This window comes from Aotus nancymaae, unplaced genomic scaffold, assembly GCF_030222135.1.
Source record: "Aotus nancymaae isolate 86718 unplaced genomic scaffold, 86718_ANA_hifiasm-v0.15.2.pri h1tg000108l, whole genome shotgun sequence".
NCBI classification, from domain to species: Eukaryota; Metazoa; Chordata; class Mammalia; order Primates; family Aotidae; genus Aotus; species Aotus nancymaae.
This window is the reverse complement of record NW_026988523.1, coordinates 1,261,627-1,283,972: the sequence shown is the minus strand read 5'-3', so window position 1 is coordinate 1,283,972 and position 22,346 is coordinate 1,261,627. Positions and strand designations below refer to the sequence as shown.

The window sequence follows — 22,346 nt, the reverse complement described above, 5'->3', positions numbered from 1 at the left end:
TGGGGTCCCACATTTTTATTTTCCTTTCACAACTTTGTTGAGCTGAGAACTAGTTGCTGAGAGCAGTGTGCACTGGAGAAAATAATACATTGGACTTTTGGGCTGGAGGTAGATGGAGCTTGAATCCTGGCACCACCACATTCCAGCTGTGTGTCCTTGCCTTAATTACTTAACCTGAGTCTCACTTTCCTCATATGTAAAATGGAGTCAGTTATTCCACTCTTTTGTTACAGAGCTGTCATCAGAATCAAATGTGATGAATGATATCAATGTGCTTCTTAAATAGCTTTATTTAACTAGCAATTACCTGACACGGGCCAGACGCTTTACATAAATGAATCATTATAAAGTAGGTATCATGAGTGCCATTTTACAATGGAGAAAATGTGCTTGTTTGTCAGTCATGGAGGCAGGCCTCAAATTCAAGTCAGTTTTGATTGTCAGGGCCACAGTGAGGACACTGCATACCTGTGCTCCCCTACAGCATGATGATGATGATACCTTCTATGTTCCATTTGTGTTTATCCAGTAGGAAGAAGAAGCTGGCACAATTTTACCGGCAAACTGTCTGCCTCTCCTTGCTGTGGCGCATCTATAGTTTAAATTATTTTTTTCACTGCAAGTATTATGCCCACCTGGCAGTTATGATGCAAATGAATACTGCACTGGAAACTCGAAATAATTTCCAGGTAGGGGATTTTTGTAGCTGCTCCTTTAAGTTTCTGAATTTCATCTGGGAAGAAAAGCCTAGTGAAAGCCAATTGGGATTCAGAATTCTGAGGATGTAACAGAAGGCTTTCTGACTGGCTTGTTTTCACAAGGCCAGCAGTTCTCAAACATTTTGGTTTCTGGATCACTTCACACTGTTAAAATTTATTGAGGATCCCAAATAGCTTTTATTTATATGGGTTGAATTTATTGCTATCATATAAGAAACAAAAACTGAGAAAATTCTAAAATATTATTGTTTTTTGGTTTTTTTTGAGATGGAGTCTCACTCTGTCACCCAGGGTGGAGTGCAGTGTTGTGATCTCGGCTCACTGCAACCTCCACTTCCCGAGTTCAAGCAATTCTCTTGCCTCAACCTCCCAAGTAGCTGGGACTATAGGCACGTGCCACCACACCCAGCTAATTTTTGTATTTTTAGTAGAGACGAGGTTTCGCCATGTTGGTCAGGCTGGTCTTGAACTCCTGACCTCAAGTGATCTGCCCCACCTCAGCCTCCCAAAGCACTGGGATTACAGGCATGAGCCACCTCACCTGGCCTAAAATATTATTTTAAAATAAAGATAACAAGCCTATTACATATTAACATAATTACCATTTTCATTTTTTAAAACTCTGTTCCCCAAACAAAAAAACCTAATGGGAAATATGGCATTGTATTATCTTAATGTCTGGCTTCTAGAAGACAACTAGATTCTCCCATCTGCTTCTACTTTCACTGTTGCAATATCACATATGTTGCCTCTGGAAGACTCCACTATATATTCATGAGAGAATGAATATATATTCTTTTTTAAAAAGATAGAATTACAAATCATAACAAATATGGAAAGTACACATTAAAGATTTTATTTAACTCACTGAGTTGACTCAATCAAAATTTGTTAAGATCGGAACCAAGTGGCTCCAAGGAGAATCCAATTTATGAATGGATACAAAACTTGTCTAGTAACAGGGTAATAATCACTTGTATTCCACTGAGTATTTACACTTCTATGAAAAACAAATCATATCACTTACATTATTATTAGTTTTTTGCAAATAGTTGTAAGATAGTCCACAGAAAAGTAGAGATAACTTTGATTAGTGAGATAGGAACCCTTCTAAATTTGTGTTTTGGCCCATTTTAAGGTCTCACTATTTTTCCTGTCACAAATAATGCGTGGATGCTATGAAACTAGCTTTGACCTCATATGTTCCCTGAAAAGGTGTCAGGGATTCTTAGGGATCCCAAGATGAATTGGGAGAACCAATAGTCTAGGTCAGAAATAGGAAAGCCTTTGACTGGATGAAGAAGGTATCAGGAGACATGATCAAGAAATTATTAAGCTAAATCCAACTCATCTAATGGAATGGCCTTGCTCCATTATAAAAGTACATTAAGTCTGGGTTTCTTCCTTCTGGAGTCATTCATTGTCAAGAAGGAAGGGAAGGAGTCAGGTAGCACCATATATGTTGGAGGAGCTTAAATTCCTAACTGGGAGTCCGTCCTCTGCATTAGTCCCTTTCGGTGGACTTAGGCTGGCTCTCCTAGGATACAGAAGTATTTATAAAGCCCGTCAAGATTGACCCCTGCTCACTTCCCATCCTCTGCTCCTAGCTCCATAGGCCATGAAGGAGTCACGGGCTCAGCCATATTGGTCCTCTTTTGGTTCCTCAAACACAGAAATTTAATCCCATCTGTCCCTGGCTGTTCCCTCTGCCCAGAGTGCTCATCCTCCGATCTTTAGTGGGCATGACCACCCACTCACTTGCTAACTTGTCATTCTGTTTTAATAGGTATTATTACCATTCGACAATTTCTTGTTTGCTCCTGCATTAGCTTTTGGTCTGTCTCCCTTAGCAGCGTGTAAATCCCACGGGAGCAAGGTCCTCTTCAGTTGTCTTGTTCACATCCTAAGTTTCTAGAACAATTGTGGTTGCTCAAGAAATTTATATTGACTGAAATACTTCTCCACACATGGAGCTATAGCCTAAGAACTGTGGTAGACTTGGGGTGGAAAAAATAAAAAGTCAGGCTGGAAAGTGAACCAAGACATTCGTCATCAAGGTGGCTGGGATTGAAAACAGAGAAGCACTCCCCTCAGTGCTCAAAAGCAGATGAGGGACTCAGCATAGGAGAAGGGAAAGACTGAGACAGAGCCAGAGAGAGCTTTTCAGGACTCCGCCCATCTGCACTGTGACCACTGGCAAGCCGCATAAACACGGAGCTTTCTATATTCTCTGTAGAGTGAACAGCTGGACCTCTATTCTCTTGGTCCAAATCCAGGAGGTCCCAGGCTTTATTACAATCTTGGATTTCTTATGTGCCCAACAATTCCCTCTCCCCCACCAACATTTCTGGCTATCCTTACCTTCTGGTAGCATTATCTGGAGCATATTTCAAACAAGGAAGAAAGGAATTCTCTAAGACTGACTGTGGTTTTAAATACCCAGGGCACTGCCTGTAGCACAGAATTTGTAGGCTGCTTATTCTGTCCCATTTGAGGAATTCCAGCAAAAAACCTCTACTCTAAAACACTTCCCCTACCCCAATACTCCCACCACTAGAGATACTATATTTTTTCTGTTTGTATTTTTCAAAGTAGGTTACATGTATTCTGTTGTTTTTGTATAAATAATAAAACTCCTTCTTTAGAAGGAACGATTTTCTCCTATTCTCTAAGCGTGTATATTCTGTAGCAACTTTTATCTTTTTAAAGAGTTGTTTAGAGTAACCAGTTTCTTGTAAATCTCCAAATTAGATGTATTTGTTTGTTTTTGAGAAGGGTCTCACTCAGTCACCCAGGCTGCAGTGCAGTGGCATGATCATGGCTCAATGCAGCCTCAACCTCCCCTGCGCAAGTGATCCTCCCAAACACCTGTTTCCTAAGTAGCTAGGACTACAGTTTTGTGTCACCATGCTGGCTATTTTTTTTAAATCTTTTGTAGAGATGGGGTCTCACTGTATTGCCCAGACTGGGCTCAAACTCTTGTGCTCAAGTGACCTCCTGTCTCAGCCTCCTGAGTAGATAGGACTACAGGCATGTGCCACCATGCCTGGCTAGTTTTTGCTGTTGTTGAAACAGGGTCTCGCTATTGTGCTCAGGCTTGTCTGGAACTCCTGAGCTCAAGCAATCCTCCCACCTCAGCCTCCCAAAGTGCTGGGATTATAGATGTGAGCCACTGCACTTGACCTCCAAATTAGGTTTAAAACTAGTCCCTATTAAAAAAAAAAAAAAGGCAAAGAAACCAAACCAACTTTTCTTTTTTTGTTAAATCGCTGAAGTTATATATGCTTGTTATAACAAACATCACAGAGATGCATAAAGTAAAATCTCTCCTCCCACCCCCAACAAATAGGCAACTACTGTTTACCCTTTGGAGTGTATCCTTGCAGGCTTTTCACTCTGCAATTATATATCTAATATGTAAGCTATGCTTTTATTTTTCACATAAATTAAAATTTTTATATTTCATTTAAGGACTCCATGGGTAAGGGGCCATCAAGCTTATCCTGAATGACTCAGTAAACAGGTAGCAAAAACCCAATTTGATTTCTGTATTTAAGCCCATGGCTTTGGCCAAATGTCCAGCTCTATTCCCAAGCTTAATAAACAAATGTTTACCGGCAGACATTGAGTGATGTTCCTGAGCTTTCTGCTTTGCGTTCTGCCTCATTCTTCCTCCACTCTGTCATTTCAGATCATTAAGGCTTACCTAGACTATTCGCTATACCACCAGCTAGCTGGCTACCAGGGTGAGTGGTTCAAATACGAAGTCATGGCCCTGGAGAAGATCTTAAACCTCCCCCTGAAAGGTGAGGGCATTGAAACTGTGGCATACTTCGCTGATACACTGGTCTTCAACAAGCTCATAATGGGACACCTGGACTTGGCCATTGAGTTAGGTAAGGGCTGGCTGGCAAGATGGGACATGATGATACAAGGAATGTCCCACAATATATCGGAAATTGTTTTCTTCCCAGGCACCCGAGCCCACCAGATGTGGGCACTGCTCCAGAATCCCGACCAACACTATCTGGCCCTCTGCGGACTTAGCCAATGTCTCCTTTTGAAAAGCAGGTATTTATCTTAAAGCATTTTCCAAAATTAGGGGGAGGAGGCCATATTATTGAGTGTTCTGGGTTCAACTTTAGCCTGGCCATAGGGTGGGGAAGGGAGTAGAGTCTGCAGTAAGAAAATGTAACTGATAATAGTTGTCCTTTTTTTTCTTTTTTTTTAGACAGTCTTGCTCTGTTGCCCAGGCTGGAGTACAGTGGTTCGATCTCGGCTCACTGAAACCTCTGCCTTCGGGTTTAAGCAATTCTCCTGCCTCAGTCTCCTGAGTAGCTGGGATTACAGGCACATGCCACCACCCTCAGCTAATTTTTGTATTTTTTTTAGTAGAGATGGGGTTTCACCCTGTTGGCCACGCTGGTCTTTTTTTTTTTTTTTTGAGACGGAGTTTCACTCTTGTTACCCAGGCTGGAGTGCAATGGCGCGATCTCGGCTCACCGCAACCTCCGCCTCCTGGGTTCAGGCAATTCTCCTGCCTCAGCCTCCTGAGTAGCTGGGATTACAGGCACGCGCCACCACGCCCAGCTAATTTTTTGTATTTTTAGTAGAGACGGGGTTTCACCATGTTGACCAGGATGGTCTCGATCTCTTGACCTCGTGATCCACCCGCCTCGGCCTCCCAAAGTGCTGGGATTACAGGCTTGAGCCACCGTGCCCGGCCACGCTGGTCTTAAACTCCTGATCTCAAGTGACTTACCCACCTCGGCCTCCCAAAGTGCTGGGATTACAGGCATGAGCCACCGTGCCAGGCCTTGGTTTTTGTTTTGTTTTGTTTTGTTTCGTTTAACAGAATTCTTTCCCATGCATCATCTCTAATCTGGTTGCTGTGGCCAGTGAGTGGAGGGGAGTCAGACAGTCATCCCAGCTGTGGAAATCAGGCCTCCACTTCTGTCAATTGGAGACAAAGGGAAAAGTCTTCTAGGGAGGCAAATAGCCAGAGAATAGTAACCAGGTCTAGAGGCCAAGGCCAATTTGCTCTGACTCTGATATAAAGAACCCAGGAAAGAACAATTTGAAACAAGAGCCAATTTGAGATTTAGGTTTTGGTCCTGGGTAGGGATGCATTTGAAGTCTGTTTAAGAGGTGTATTTCGTTCTGAATTACTGAGAAGGACCAGGACTAGACCAGGAAGGGACCTTACTGAACCTCATCCTATCCACTGCTTTTTTTGTTCAATAGCTTTGGGGGTACAAGGGGTTTTCAGTTACAAAGATGAATTTTATAGTAGTGAATTCTAAGAGTTTAGTGAACCTGTCACCCCAGCATGTACCCAATATGTAGTCTTATCTCTCACTTCCCTCCTCCCCTCCATGCTGAGTCCCCAAAGTCTATTATGTCCACCGCTTTTTTTTTTTTTTTTTTGAGACAGAGTTTCACTCTTTCACCCAGGCTGGAGTGCAGTGGTGCCATCTCGGCTCACTGCAACCTCCGCCTTCCAGTTTCAAGAGATTCTCCTGCCTCAGCCTCCCAAGTAGGGGGATTACAGGCTCCTGACATCACGCCTAATTTTTGTACTTTAGTAGAGACAGGGTTTCACCATGTTGGCCAGGCTGGTCTCGAACTCCTGACCTCTTGATCTGCCTGCCTCGGCCTCTCAAGTGCTGGGATTACAATATCTACCACTTTTTAGTGGCCACTACCTTTTCTTTTCCATAGATACAAGCAATTGATCCAGGTGCTGGGGTGTCTGTGGGATCTTTCTGTAACACAGGAACACATCTTGAGCAAGGCATTTTTCTACTTTGTCTGCTTGGACACCATGCTTTATTCTGGTAAGTGTGGGTTTGGAATGTAAAAGAACTTGGGGGTGTGGCACCTGTGCTGGTATGGTGAGGCAGCTGTCAGGTTGGGGCTTTGGCACCAACAGGTTTCTGTCTGGGTGGACTTACAGAGCAGGGATGGAGAGAGGCTGGTGGTGTGAACTGAAGCACTGTCTAGCAGGTGCCAAGATTGTAAAGGCACTTCAAGAAGGAGAATTAAGTCTGAAGGAACCTGATTGGTATGAGCTGCCAGTTAAACTGTCAGATCAACTTGCACCTAAGTGATAGTGACTGACTATCTTACTATGTGCCTCTTACTAGGAGTTTTTAACTTTTAGCAGGATGTACTTAGAGACTTCATGCTTTAGAATGAAGGACTAGTTTGCTTCAGGTAAGAGTTCCAGGTTGGTAGCTGTTGGTGATTTGGAAAACAAGTTATTTCCTAATAACCTTCAAGTGACATCAAGTAGGTCACTTGAATTGTACAAACTAAACCACAGGAACCAACTTGGGAATTGTTTTCCCCACACGGGATCTTGAAAGGGGATGCAGACACTGCCGCTAACAAGGGAAGCATGTGTGGGGAGACAAAGTCCTAGGCTGTATGAAGGCTGGGAAGGATTAGTTAAACCCCATACCTGCCTGGTCAGTACTGTGGAACTGTATTATATATCCATAACACTCCCCAATAGCTGGGACTCAGCAAACACAGGCCAGTCCAGTCGTAAGGTTGTGGCAATCCAAGGGACCCTTTGGATTCATACAATGATCAGAGGCTACTCTCCCTGCAGTGGGAATATTCTACTGAGAGCAACTAGGCTAGAAAGATGACCACCCACACCTACCAGCAACTCTCACCCTTTTCTCTCTTTTAGGTTTTGTTTATAGAACATTTGAAGAATGTTTGGAATTCATACACCAATATAAAGACAACAGAATCCTCAAGTTCCAGAGTGGACTCCTCCTGGGACTTTATTCGTCTGTAGCTCTCTGGTAAGAATGTGTTGTATATCACTAAATTCCCAAGGTGAAGATCTTGAGTTCCAAGGAAGAGTTCTTTAAAAATATTTTAGAAAGTATTCATAATTTATACCTGAGAGAACTTAAAGGTGTCAGAGGATATTTACACTGAAAGATGTGTTAGGGATCAACTAGTTCATCCCCCTTGGCCAAGGACAGAAAAGTGAGATTGTCTCAACTGCATTCCATGCAATAAATATTTATTGCAAACATATCATGTTGTGCTGATACAGGGATAAGTAAGAAAAGATTGCTTTCTTTGGAGGAGTGCTGGGGTTTGAGGAAGACTAATGAATAGCACCACTTACCCACCCATATCTAATCATATGGATTGATACAGCCAATGTTGGAGGACATGGCTTATATCTGCATGTAAGTGGGCTTCCTAATATTGAGCCCTAGAAGCGGACTTAACCTGCTCAGTAGCAGGCAGTTCTGGAAAACTGTAGATCTACTCACATGGAGGCAGGGCTCTTGTAGCACAGAGATCAGTATCACATTCCTGTTGGCTTCACTAGCTCTCAAGATGCAGAGAGATACAGACAGAGTTATACTTGCCCAATTCCTCTCCCAATTCACCAGCAAGATCTCTCCTTATCATTGAAGGGGCAAGTGAAGCAGGGAAAGAGTTCTCGTGCTTTGCACCAAATAGAAGCCCCTCACATGGAAGGAAACTTCAGGAGTAAGGAAGAAGCATTCTCCACGTACCCTATTAACTCATTAAGTCTGAGGCTTAATCCTGTTAACCTATTACGTTTTTTTTTTTTGTTTTTTTTTTTGAGACAGAGTCTTGCTTTGTCTCCAGGCTGGAGTACAGTGGCACAATCTCGGCTCACTGCATCCTCCGCCTCCTGGGTTCAAGCGATTCTTCCGCCTCAGCCTCCCGAGTAACTGGGACCACAGGCGCGCACCACCACGCCCGGCTAATTTTTTTGTATTTTTAATAGAGACGGGGTTTCACCGTGTTGGCCAGGATGGTCTCGATCTCTTGACCTCGTGATCCACCAGCCTCGGCCTCCCAAAGTAACCTATTATGTTTTTAACTCAGTTAAGCCTATTGCTACATGTTCATACCGTTAAGGAAGGAGATGAAGGCTAAGGTTCTAAAATGGGTCAGAACAGAACATTCATTACATTACTTCCAAGACTATCCCCAAGATTGAAAATCACCCCCTATTATTTCCTATCTTAATTAAATCATATGCAACCACATGGTCTATCAGAGGTTTGTGATGAAACTAAGCGACAATATGAAGACATTCCTATATAAAATGCTACAAATTAAAGCAGCTCCAAATCTGAATAGAAATCCACCCCTTTCTTCTTTCTGAGACAGTTGTGCTGTGTCACCCAGGTTGGAGTGCCATAGTGTGATCAAGGATCACTGCAGCCTCGCTTTCCTAGGCTCAATGATCCTCCCAAACACCTCAGCTTCCCGAGTAGCTGAAACTGCAGGTGCGTACCACCACAGATGGCTAATTTTAATTTTTTGTAGAGATGGGATTTTGTCATGTTCCCCAGGCTGGTCTCCAACTCCTGGGCTCAGGCAATCCTACCTCAGCCTCCCCAAATGCTGGGAGTACAGGCATGAGCCACTCGCCTGGCCAGAAATCCCCTTATTATAAAATTAATGGGGAGAAATTAAAATCCAAAAATTGATTACTCTTGCCAATTAAAGTTCAAAATCAAATAACTTACCAATGTGAGTTAAAGGTCAAGTAATCTAAAGTTCAAAAATCATCCAAATTTCTTTTTCTTGTCTATCTCAGCTGGAGAGTTCTTTCAACATCTGTGTCCTAGGCCAATGTTGCTGACTTTAGTGGGCTAAAAATCACCTGGAGAGCTTGTTAATGTGGAGATGCCTCACCCTCAGAGCCTGTCTGATTCAGTATACCTGGACTGAACCAGAGAACCCGCATTAATGAGAACCCAGGTGATACTGATGACGCCAGTCTGTGAACCACATTTTGAGCAGTACTATCCTAAATCATCTCTCTTCAGTATTGGAGCAATTTCTTCAAGTCCCAGAATCTACAGTTCTAAGTGTCTGATCTCCCTTACTTTTTAATATAAGAAGTCAAAGAGTTCAGTGGTAGCTAATATTACCTGGGTGTTTTCAAGGATTCTATTCGTGTCAAGCCATCAAAAAAAAAAAACTATCATTTCCTTGCTCTGCATCACATAATTTCCTGCTTTTTTAGGGAGAGTGAAGCAGGGGTAGGCAGGAGGCACACTTCCAGAGACCCAGGTACAGGACGCTGCACATCCAGAGAGAGCCATTTCAGAAAGCCAGCCTATTCCACAGGTGATACTGATTTTTCTTATTCCTTTGTGGTAATGCAGGTATGCCAGACGTCAGGAATGGGACAACTTTTACATATTTTCCAGTACAGCTAAAAATCTGTTGCCAAGAAGAAGCATAACACTTATTTACTATGAAGGAATGTCTAGGTACATGGAGGGGCAAGTTCTTCATCTTCGAAAGCAAATCAAAGAACAGTCAGAGAATGCCCACGCTAATGGAAAGCAGCTACTCAAGGTGAGGCCTACTCTCCAGTTTCCAGTATAAAATACGCCTTAAATGGACCTCTGTCTACTTCCTGTGCTAATTATTTTCTCATTATAGAATTACACATGTTTATAACAGATGTTTTTGAAGGCACTTCCCCAAAGTAAGAAAGAAAATATAAATTGTTCACTACATTACTACTCAGAGATAAGCACTTTTTATACATTGAGATCCCACTTTTCAAGTATTTCTGTGTGTGTGCATGCACATTTCTGTACTTTGTAATTTGCTATTAAGCATATTATGAATAATTTTCTGTCATTAAATTGTTTTTCACATCACAATTTAAAAGGAAGCATGGTAGTTTATCTTATAGATGTACGATTACGTGGTCTAATTATTCTTGGATAAAACTTTTCTGAATGATCTTACTGCCATTGCTGTGATAAAGCATCCTGGTAGATAAATCATTCCACATGACAATTTTAAAAATTCAACTGTGTATTAAGCATATTAATACAAGAGTGCTGAGGCACAAGAGTGAGCAAATTAAACACCTCCAAGAGTTTACAACATGGCATGGGCAAGCACCCTAAGAGAACAAAGGGCTAAACCTCTGGTGTTGGGTTGACACATTTGCCTTGTTCTTGTGAACACTGAGCACAGGTCTATTAGCTTTCTATTGCTCTGTCACTCATTACCACAAAGTTAACAGCTTAAAACAACACCCACTTCTTGACAGAGTCTTGCTTTGTCACCCAGGCTGGAGTGCAGTGGTACAATCTCAGCTTACTGCAACCTCCACCTCCCAGGCTCAAGCAATTCTCATGTCTTGGCCTCCCAAGTAGCTGGGATTATGGGCAAGCGCCACCATGACTGGCTAATTTTTGTATTTTTAGGAGAGATGGGTTTTCACCATGTTAGCCAGATTAGTTTTGAACTCCTGACCTCAAGTGATCCACCCATCTCAGCCTCCCAAAGTGCTGGGATTACAGGTGTGAGCCACCGTTCCAGGCCCAAAACAACACCCACTTCGTAACTCGCACTTTGGCAGGTCCAAAGCCTCAGTGGTCTGGTCTGGGATCTCTGCTTAGGAGATGTATTTACATAAGCAGAAATAATTGAATACATTGTTGCCGTTGTTATTTTGAACAAACTGTCATCTGTTAGAATAAGAAAAGGAAAATTTTTATTTTACTCCCACTTACTCCTTCTTCAATGCTCTTTATGTAGATCTAAGTTTCTGACCTATATATTTTCCTTCTCTCTAAAGAATTTCTTTAACATTTTTGCAAGTCAAGGCTATTAGCAACAGCATCCTTCAATTTTGGTTTGTCTGAGAAGTCTATTTTGTCTTCAATTTTGAAGGATAATTTCACTGGGTAAAGAATTCTAGGGATTTTTTTCCTGTCAACATGTCATGGCACTGTCTTCTTGCCTGCATGGTTTCTGAGGAAAAGTGAAACACACTTCTTTTTTTGTGTGTTCCTCTCTAGAAGCCCCTTGGGCTTCATTCAAATTTTTTTCTTTTTCTTCTTCTTTTTCTTTGAAATGGAGTCTCCCTCTGTCACCTAGGCTGGAGTGCAGTGGTGCGAGCTTGGCCCACTGCAACCTCCACCTCCTGGGTATGCCTTGTAATTTTTCTTGATAGCCAGACATGATGTACCAGATAAAAAGACTTTGTCTCAATAGGTCTTTAGTAATGTGATGGTAAGGTGTGAGGAGAGGGAACGCATTCTACAGTCCTGTGATTAGGTCTCAGTCTTTTAGGGAGCCTATTCCTCTGGACTAAGAACTTCACAAGTGCTTTTCATTCCCCTCTGCCTTAGGTGGGACCCAATGGCTAGATCGGGCTTTAGTTGGGTAGTATTCATCTCCCCCAAGATCTGTTCAGATCTATTAAAACCCCTGGAAGTTAGGCTCTGGTTACATAGTTTCTCCTGAGGGCAAACCTCGTTAAGAAAACTGGAGTATTCTGGCATATTTCAAAATGGTTCCTTTTCCTCTTTCTCTGCTGAAAGAATGAGGGATTTTTTTTTTATTTCCAATATTTACTGAGAGATCCTGGTTGAGCTTCTGGAGGTAAAACACATAAAACTGTGGGGGCTCACTTCAAGGTGTTTGGGGTTTTTTATGTCTAATTTTTTTTTTTTGGAGACAGAGTCTTGCTCTGCTGCCCAGGCTGGAGTGCAACGGCACTATCTTGGCTCACTGCAACCTCCACCTCGTGGGTTCAAGTGATTCTCGTGCCTCAGGCTCCTAAGTAGCTGGAATTATAGGCGCCTGCTATCATACTGGCTAATTTTTGTATTTTTGTAGAGATGGGGTTTCACCATGTTGGCCACACTGATCTTGAACTCTTGACATCAGTGATCTGCTCACCTCGGCCTCCCAAAATGTTGGGATTACAGGCGTGAGCCACGGCGCTTGGCCTTTTTTTTAATGTCACCCAAATACACACAGCATAAAACTTAATATCTTAATCATGTGTAAGTATGCAGTTCAGTGGTATGTATCCATCTCTGCCCTCCATCTCCGTAACTGTCTTCATCTTGTAAAATAGAAACTCTATACCCATTAATTGTATGTTTGTTAGATCTAGTTGGTTTATTGTGTTGTCTAAGACCACTATGTCTTATCTTTTGTAAAACTGTTCTATCCATTATTGTTAGTGAAGCCTCCAACTATTATAGAATAGTTCTATTATAGAATTAGTATAGAACTATTTCTACCTACATAATAGAACTATTATAGAACTGTCTATTTCTACCTTCAATTTTTTCAGTTTTTGCTTCATATATATTGATGATCTTATTAGATGCATAAATGTTTATAGTTGTTATATCTTTTTGCTGTATTAGAACTTTTGTTAATATATAACATTATTATTTGCTTCTTGTAGGATTTTTTCTGATTTAAAGTTTATTTTGTCTGACATTTATAGCCACTCTTATTCTCTTTGTGTTACTATTTGTATGAAATATCTTTTTCTCTCTTTTCACTGTCCATCTATTTGTGTCTTTGGATCTAAAGTGAGTCTCTTTTAGTGTGTAATTAGATCATGTTTTATTAAAAATCCATTCTGCCAATTTGGTTTTATTTTTGAGAGTTTAATTCAATTACATTTAAAGTAATTACTGATAAAGAGAGAATTGCTTGTATCATTTTGCCATTTGTTTTCAATATGCCTTCCAGGTTTTTTGTTCCTCATTTCCTGAACTACTATCTTCTTTGCATTTAATTTTTCACAGTGAAACATAAGTTCTTTCCCCATTTTCTTTTGTATATATTCTATAGCTATTTTCCTTATGGTTACCATGAGGATTACATTCAGCGTCCTAAAGTTAACTTCAGTAACACACACAAAACTCTGCTCCTTTAACAGCTTCCCACCCCTTTTGGTTGTTGACGTCACAGAATTACATTTTATACATTGTGTCTCCCAAAATATAAATGAATAATCATTTTAAATGATTAGTTTCTTGAACTATGTAGAAAACAAAATGTGGAGTCACAAGCCACAGTTACAGTAATACTGTAATGTAATACTGAAATTACTAGCTTTTGAGCTAGTAATTTCTCCCTCATCTTTGAAGGACACTTTTGCTAGACAGAAGACTCTTGGTTGATGGGATTTTTTTCTTTTAACACTCTGAATATATTGGCCCACTTGCCTTCTGACCTCTAAATTTTCTGATGAGGAATCTGCTGGTAATGTTATTGAAGATGGCTTGTATGTGATTTGTTGCTTCTCTCACTGCTTTCAAGATTTCATGTCTTTTGCCTTCAAAAGTGATTATAATGTGTCTTAGTGTGGATCTCTTCAAGTTTATCTTACCTGGAGTTTGTTGAGCTTTTGGGGTGTTTATATTTATATCTATCTTTTAACAAATTTGGAAAGTTTTCAATCATTATTTCTTCAAATATTCTTTCTAGCTCTTTCTCTCTCTTCTTCAGGGACTTCCGCAATGCATTTATTGGTTCACTTGTTGGTGTTCCACAAGTCCCTTAGACTCTGTTAACTTTTCTTCAATCTTTTTTCTTTCTGTTCCTCAGATTCAATAATTTCCATTGTCATACCTTCAAGTTTGCTGCCTGTTTAACTCTGCCTTTGAATCCCTCTAGTGATTTTTCAATTTTAGTTATTGTACTTTTCACCTCCAGAATTTCTTTCTGGGGTGGAAAGAAAAAGTTGGTGGCCAGAGGGGAAGGGCAATAGCCCTTTAAATCCCCTGGAAGTCACTTCAACTGGAGAGGGAAGGGCTTGCAATAATGAGGAGAAGTGCAACAATGGCTGCCTACCTCCTTGTCTCTACCTCTTCCATCAGAAGCAGCAGTTGGTGATCAGAGCACCAATCCCTGATGTCTCACCCAGGGTTCTTTTTGCCCAAACTTGTTCCCACAAGTTGTGTGCAGGTTCTTCAGGAGCATGTGCACAACTGTCTGCCACAGGTTTTAAGGTAGGGGGACAGGCAGCTGTGCTAAGAGCTCAAACTGAAATTAACCTCAGTTAACCATCCAAGCCTTCGTCTGGCATTTACAAGTCTTCAGCAGACTCCAGAGTTCTAACAGTTACATTCTGACGGATTCTGCCAGTGTAATAATAGTTTAGGTGCGAATACAGATAGTTGGTACTTCCTATCTGCCATCTTTCCAGAATCCTCTTCTCCATAGAGTTTTTGACTCCCAGACTCGTCCACTCTGACTTTGTAGCAATTCATCAATTACAGTTCAGGTTTTCCTAGCCTGGCACTGATTCTCACAGTGGTTTCCACTTGTGAATCTCTTGTCTGTCTGTCTCTACAGTCTTTGGATCAGCACTTTGCCCCGTGTTCTCACTTCTCTTATGGATCCAAGAATAGTTGTTGATCTTTCAGTCTGTTCAGCTTTTTACTTGATTCTAGGACTAAGTGGTTACTTCCAAGCTCCTTACATGCAGAAGTGGCCAATTTTTTTCCTAATTTTCCAACAATTAACTTGTACTGCTTTAATAATCATAATCATCAAAATTATTATTTTTTTCTCTGAGATGGAGTCTCGCTCTGTCACCAGGCTGGAGTGCAGTGGCACAATCTTGGCTAACTGCAACCTCTGCCTCCCAGGTTCAAGTGATTCTCCTGCCTCAGCCTCCCAAGTAGCTGGGATTACAGGTGTGCACCACCACAACCAGCTAATTTTTGTATTTTTAGTAGAGATGGTGTTTCACCATGTTGGTCAGGCTTGTCTCGAACTCCTGACCTCAGGTGATCCACCCGCCTCGGCCTCCTAAAGTGCTGAGATTACAAGCGTGAGCCACCGTGCCCGGCCATCAAAATAATTTTTTAAAAAAAGCTATTGCAGAGAAGCAATGATGGGATCTCACGTCAATTCCCGATCTCAGCGGACCATGGGGGCTACTCCACCTGACATGTATTATCTCCAATTTCTACTATGTATGTCTCTATAATGTATTTTCTCACTTGATTGCTTAAATCCTTGAAATGTTCCCAAATCATCTGTGAAGGAAATAACTTACAGTCAAGGGCCCTGTTTGATTCTAATATACTGTTGTGGGTTTTTTTCTTTAGAACTTGGAGAATCTGGTGGGTCAAAATACCACTGGCCCTGTCTTTTACCCAAGGCTCTACCACCTGATGGCTTACGTCTGTATATTAATGGGAGACGGGCAGAACTGTCGCCTCTTTCTGAACACAGGCTTGCAGCTCTGTGAAACACAGGGGAATGTGCTGGAGAAATGCTGGCTGCAAATGAGCAAAGTATGTATCATCAGCTAGCAAGCTGGGGGGTGCGGGATGCTCACCCATATAAAGAAGCCCCGGAAGCCCATTGCCTGGTTAGGTTTCACCAAGCATGGAAGGTCATTGTATTAGTCTGTCCAGGCTGCTGTAACAAAATATCTTAGACTGGGTTACTGCACAGTTTTGGAAGCTGGAAGTCCAAGATCAAGGCACTGGAGATTCAATGTCTGGTGAGTGTCCATTCCTCACAGATGGTGCCTTTTGCTGTGTCCTTGCATGTCAAAAGCATGGAAAAGGAAAATTTGCTCCCTCCAGCCTTTTTATAAGGACGCTAATTCTATCCATGAGGGCAGAGCCCTCATGACTTAATTACCTCCCAAAGACCCACCTCTTAATACCATCACCTTGGGGGTTAATTTGCAACGTAAGAATTTCAAGGGAAATTCTTGAAATTCAGACCATAGCAATCACCATAGGCCTTTCTGGATTCTTACCAGAACAGGTAATGTGCCCAGAGCTCAGGTTTGTGAGCTTCCTCTTCCCCTTTAAGTTCTCATGGACTCTCTCTCTCTCATCCAAATCCCCCTTAGCATGCCCTCTCTCTGCCCTTCTCTGTGGCCACTTTCCACTTTGTGTTACCTCTGTCTGCATGTCTTTCCTCTCCTTGAGAATGTGAACTCTTTGAAAGCAAAAACCACACTTAGTGCCTAGCACGGAGCCTTATACTCAGCTTTGCTGAATAAGTGAATGAATGTGTGAGTATGTGTGTTTATTTTAAGAGGGTTGTGTTAGTATCCTAGTTTGGATAGCAAGATTCATTTTTGTCTATGGGTTCACATGGTTTTGAAAGCTCAAGGACAGTTTGCCTTATTTGGTATTGGACTAATCCTGATTACAAAAGTCAAGGAGTGCTAATGATTTCTTCTGTTTCTCTCCTCTCAGGAATGCTGGTACTCAACCTCTGAGTTAAAAGAAGACCAATGGCTTCAGACGATCTTGAGTCTCCCATCATGGGAGAAAATTGTAACAGGCAAGGTAAACATTCAGGATATTCAGAAAAACAAATTCCTGATGAGAGCTGATATCGTGGACAATCATTTCTAACATGTCAAAGAAAAAAGATTTTAGTAAGCACTGTGTCCTTGTGATGATCTATTATTGACCTTTCTCTGTGGCTGGCCCCCTCCAGGTTCCTACATAAGCTCTTCTGTTCCAGGCACAGACCAGACTTGTTGATTTCTTCTCTTTCTGGTCTAAAAGGGTCAGGAGTGTCACGCTTTACTTCCTCCTAACATTACAAAAATTGCCCTTACCATTCATGTTGTTTTAGCTTGATCTATTTCAGCCCACGCAAAGTTGTATCATATGAGAAGTTATTAATCTCAAGATGGTATAACATCATGTGTTGCAACAGACATGTTTCTGTTAACTGAAAATACGTATTTTTAAATATCCAGTTGTTAAATCTTTTGGAGGTAGCACAGTATTACAAATAGCAAACATTTGTCATGGTCTATAAAGACAGAATAAGAAAAGATACATGTTTGTAGGACCTGGCTGCAGCTTCCAAAGCTAGGGTGATGTCTTAGCCCCTCTCACCACGTGCATCAAATATCAAATCAATTTTTAATATCAGATAAATATGTTTAATACAAAATAAAGATCAAGTTTTAAAAATTAACATATTAATAATTTTTATGTGGGTATCTTTTACATATTTAGAGTTTGCATTTTTTTTTTTATATTTAAGAAATAACATTCATCTTCATCATTTCCCAGATGCAAAGGCAAAGCTGTGCATTTTTTCTCCTGGTAACATAACTGAGTTCCACAGAGGAGGCTGGACAGACTCAGATGGTACCACGAGGTTAACCACAGAGCCCTGCTGGCCTGGCATGGAGGGAAGAGCTCCAAGCTAAGAAATCAGAACATTAGGTTCGAACATAAGCTCTGCCATAGACACACTTGATTTCTGCCTGATACATATTCCCTGCCTGATAAACATAACCTCCCTATTTTAGTGCATTTTTTTGAGTATTGAATAAAATAGTGAAGGTTAAAAAGTGTTGAAAATTACAGTGTGCCATACAAATAAAAAGAAACTAATATTAGACAGATGACTGATTTTAAAATAAACACATCAAATGCTAAACTTTGATTAAGTGTTGTCCCCTTCAAAGCTGTCATCCTGGAAGCTGCATGCTCTCCCCATGCTGCAACATAGAAATCCCTTGCTTTCTAATTGCCTTATTTTGTACTTTATTCATTCTCTCACTTATTCATTCCACTAACATTTTCCGACTTCTTACCGTGTACTAATCCCTGATTAAGTACTGGAGATTAAGAATATAAAAACATGAGGGACACAATTCTTGACCTCAGCAAGCTCACTTGTCCAACAGAAGAAACAGATGCACACATAAACCTCACTAAGCCCATTCTACTGTAATATAATAGAGCTGTGTTCAAATCCTGCATGGTGGAAGGAGTGACACATACAAAACCTGGACATCTCGAAGACTCAGCTGAACTGCCTCTGAGTTCAGATTTATTTCTATTACATTGTCATAATAAGCTAATGCCTTAATCATAACAATTCCTTACATTCGTACAACTCTTTATAAAGAGTTCTGGGACCTGCTCCTATCTTCTCCCTGCAAACCCTGAATGGTGAGAATGGTAGATGCTCTGGCTTGCCTGAGATCATCTGGCCAGTAAGTGGCTGAACTTGAGCCTAAATCCAGAAATTCTGTGCCCCTGTCCAAGCATATTCAAATCCGCTTTTCTGGCTCTCTGTCTTGGCTTCTGCAAACCATCAGGAAACAGTGTTTTCTGTCTTAAAAATCGCTTTGACCATCTAAATATTCAAGTTCCCTTTAGCTTCCACAAAATGAACCTGGTTCTACTCTTTGGAATCATACAGAATAAACTTAAACGTGTTCCTCGCTGACCCCTTCAAAGCCTTGAACATACCTCTCATGGTTCTCTTGAGCCTTCTCCAAGCTAAATACCTCTGGTTCCTTCTGCTTTTCCTACCATCTCGTTTTTGGTTCTCTCAGTATCCTAGTCACTTGTCTCTGAATATATTCACATTTATCTCTATTTCACTTATGTATGAGCAATAGAATGGCCAATTTGGAATATGAGAGGACTCTTACTTCTTTTGTTCTACCTGGAAGAGTCCTAGTAGAACCACTTATGTGCCTTCACTTTTTTTTTTTTTTTTTTTGGAGACAGAGTCTTGCTGTCGCCCAGGCTGGAGTGCAGTGGTGAGATCTCAGCTCACAGCAACCTCCACCTCCCAGGTTCAATCGATTCTCCTGCCTCAGCCTGCCAAGTAACTGGGACTACAGGTGTGCTAATTTTTGTATTTTTAGTAGAGACAGGGTTTCACCATGTTGATCAGGCTAGTCTTGAACTCCTGACCTCATGATCCACTCACCTAGGCCTCCCAAAGTGCTGGGACTACAGGTGTGAGCCATCACACTCGATCACACCTTCACTCTTTTGGTAGCCATTTTTGGAGTCATTGTGGACATATTCCAATTATCTGGAAGATAATACCAAGTTGGCTACTTAACTATCTGTGCCTTAGTTTCCTCATCTGTAAGTTGAAATAATAATAGTACATATTGCATGGAGTTTTGTGGAGTTCTTTTTTCTTTTTTGAATTACAATGAAAAACACTGCCTAGGACTGGGTGCAGTGTCTCATGACTGCAATTTCAGCACTTTGGGAGGTTGAGGCTGGTGGATTGCTTCAGCTCAGGAGTTCAAGACCAGCCTGGGCAACACGATGAAACCCTGACTCTACCAACAAAATACAAAAAGTTAACTGGTTGTGGTGGCACATGCTTATAGTCCCAGCTACTCAGGAGGCTGAGGTGGGAGGATTGCTTGAACCTGAGAGATGGAGGTTGCAGTGAGCAGAGATCGTGCTATTGCACTGCAGCCTGGGCATAGAGTGAGAATGTCTCAAAAAACTTAAAAAAAAAAAAAATTTAAAAAAAACCACTGCCTGGTATACAGAAGGAGATCTATAAGCATTAGCCTTTAATACTGTCACATGTATTCTAACAAGTTCTCCCCATCCTGTACTTAGTGTTTTTTTTACTTTAAGGAGAACAGATGGTGCAGGCAGGAAACAAGCCCATTGTGGTCCGATACTAGCTAGTGAGAGAGAAGTAAACTAAAACGTGTCTAAATGCTGATGGGCAAAGGAAGGTAGGCCTTTGGGCACTCTCTCTGGATGGTAGCCTTTATCTCTAGCATATGCCTTCCTTATTGGGTTATACTTGTTCCTTCTCTTGAAATGTCCTGCTCCCTGTGTTAAGCCTTCCTGGTGGTAACTGCAGGCAGTGATCACGACAGAGTCAAGTCATCACCTTGGAGTTTAGCATCCTCTGGTCGCCGCTCTGCATTGCTTGACCATAGACTCAGGGGACAGTACACTGGGTTTCTGTCCCACCACCTTAGTCTGGTTCATACTCAGCTGCATGACAGCTGGTGAAAGCGTGAGTCCCACCCCTGTGCCCTTTGTGAACTGCAGGCAAGTATTCACATTTCCTGTAACTCAACACCACCAGGCTTCCCTGTCATTTTGATTCTATGGGTAGATAGTGCTAATGAGTGTTAGGATTTCTGAAACAAATCATTTATCTCCCAAATTACTAAAAAACTAAAGCATACCACACACCTATGAGAATGGCCAAAATCTAAAACACCAAATACTGGCAACGGTGTGGAATGACAGGAACTCTCACTCATGGCTGCAGGGAATGTGAAGTGGTGCAGCCACTCTGGAAGACAGTTTTACAGTTTTTTAGCAAACCAGGCATACTCTTACCATACAATTCAGCAGTTGTGCTTTTTGGCATGTACCCAAATTAACTGAAAACTGATATCCACACAAAACCCTGCACACAGACATTTACAGCAACTTTATAATTACCGAAACTTGGAAACCACCAAGATGTCCCTCAGTAAGTGAATGGATAAACTGTGGTCAATCCAGACAATGGAATGTTATTCAGCACTAAAAAGAAATCAGCTATCAAGCCATGAAAAGACAGAGAAGAACCTTAAATGCACATTACTGAGTGAAAGGAGCCAGTCTGAAAAGGCTACATGCTCTATGGTTCCAACGATATGACATTCCGGAAAAGGCAAAACTGGAGACAGTGGTTGCCAGAGGAGTGGGAGGAGGAGAGATGAACAGGAGGAACATAGGGGATTTTTAGGGCAGTGAAACGATTTCGAAGAGGGATACACATCATTATACATTCGTTCAAACCTGTAGAATGTATAACAGCAGAGTGACTCATTTATTTATTTATTTTTGAGACAGAGTCTTGCTCTGTTGCCAGGCTGTACTGAAATGGCGCAATCTCGGCTCACTGCAACCTTCGCCTCCTGGGTTCATGCGATTCTCCTACCTCAGCCTTCTGAGTAGCTGGGATTACAGGCGCACACCACCACATCCGGCTAATTTTTTTTATTTTTAGTAGAGACGGGGTTTCACTATGTTGGCCAGATTGGCCTCGAACCCCTGCCCTCAAGATCCGCCCGCCTCGGCCTCCCAAAGTGCTGGGAAGTAGAGTAACTCTTAATACAAACTATGGACTCTGGGTCAAAACGCCGTGTCAATGTGGGTTCATCAATTGCATGAAACCCATCACTCTTGTAGGAAATGCTGTTAGCAGGTGAGGTTGTGAGTATGTGGGATCCGGGGGTATATGGAAATTCTTTACCTTTCATTTAATTTTGCTATGAGTCTAAAACTGCTCCATAAATAAAGTTTATTAATTAAAAAAATACCTAAGGCATATGTTGACCAGCTCCCTTTCCCTCCACAGAGCTAGGCTGCCTCATTCCCCAGTGCTTCCCCTGCCCTGGAAGTGCAGTGATGAGAACTGGTTTTAAAAAGAAAAAAGAGGAGAGGGGAGGGGAGGAGAGAGGGGGAGAGGGGAGGGGAGGAGAGAGGGCGAGAAGGGAGGAGGGAAGGGAGGAGAGAGGGAGATGGGAGGAGGGGGGAGGGATGGGAAGGGAGGGAAGGGGGAAGGGAGGAAAAAAAAGGGACAGGAGGAGAGGGGAGGGATGGGGAGAGGAGAAAAAAGAGGAGGGGGAGGGGAAGAAGAGAAGAGAGAAAGGAAAAAGCAAGAGAAGACTATACTGCAATTTGAAGGTTCTAAGTTCCATGTGCCTGAATCCAGAGGAGCATGCGTCAGGTTTTACAGGAAGCCTGTACTTGGTTCCGGTTCTGACTATCCCACAAACCAGTTACGTGATCTTGGGCAAGTCCCTTTTTCATCAGTTTCCTATCTCTAAACTAAGCGAATTGTGATAAAATCCCTTCCCTCCCCCGTCTGGCTGTGATTCAGCCTCCTAACAGGACGGGTGTGGGGGAACCTGCTCTTGGCCAGCAGGTGGCAGCACTGGCTCCTTGCTGTGGCTGCTGCCAACGAACCATTTCTGGTCACGCCCTGGAGTCTTTATCTTCCGACCTGCAGCTTCAGCACTTAGCACCACTGCCGCGC

General features: G+C 41.9%; 1 protein-coding gene across 1 annotated transcript in view; it reads left to right on the top strand.

The window, feature by feature from the left end:
• Nucleotides 1–17,156, top strand: part of ADCY10 (adenylate cyclase 10) — a 92,759-nt gene extending 75,603 nt beyond the window's left edge. Inside the window, exons 26-33 of the mRNA XM_064370711.1 lie at nucleotides 533–689; nucleotides 4,411–4,615; nucleotides 4,694–4,790; nucleotides 6,441–6,556; nucleotides 7,420–7,537; nucleotides 9,908–10,103; nucleotides 15,641–15,829; nucleotides 16,754–17,156. Coding sequence (XP_064226781.1) covers nucleotides 533–689; nucleotides 4,411–4,615; nucleotides 4,694–4,790; nucleotides 6,441–6,556; nucleotides 7,420–7,537; nucleotides 9,908–10,103; nucleotides 15,641–15,829; nucleotides 16,754–16,915 — 1,240 coding nt within the window. The 3' untranslated portion in view covers nucleotides 16,916–17,156. The remainder of the gene's footprint in view (nucleotides 1–532; nucleotides 690–4,410; nucleotides 4,616–4,693; nucleotides 4,791–6,440; nucleotides 6,557–7,419; nucleotides 7,538–9,907; nucleotides 10,104–15,640; nucleotides 15,830–16,753) is intronic.
• The last annotated feature ends 5,190 nt before the right edge of the window (nucleotides 17,157–22,346 follow it).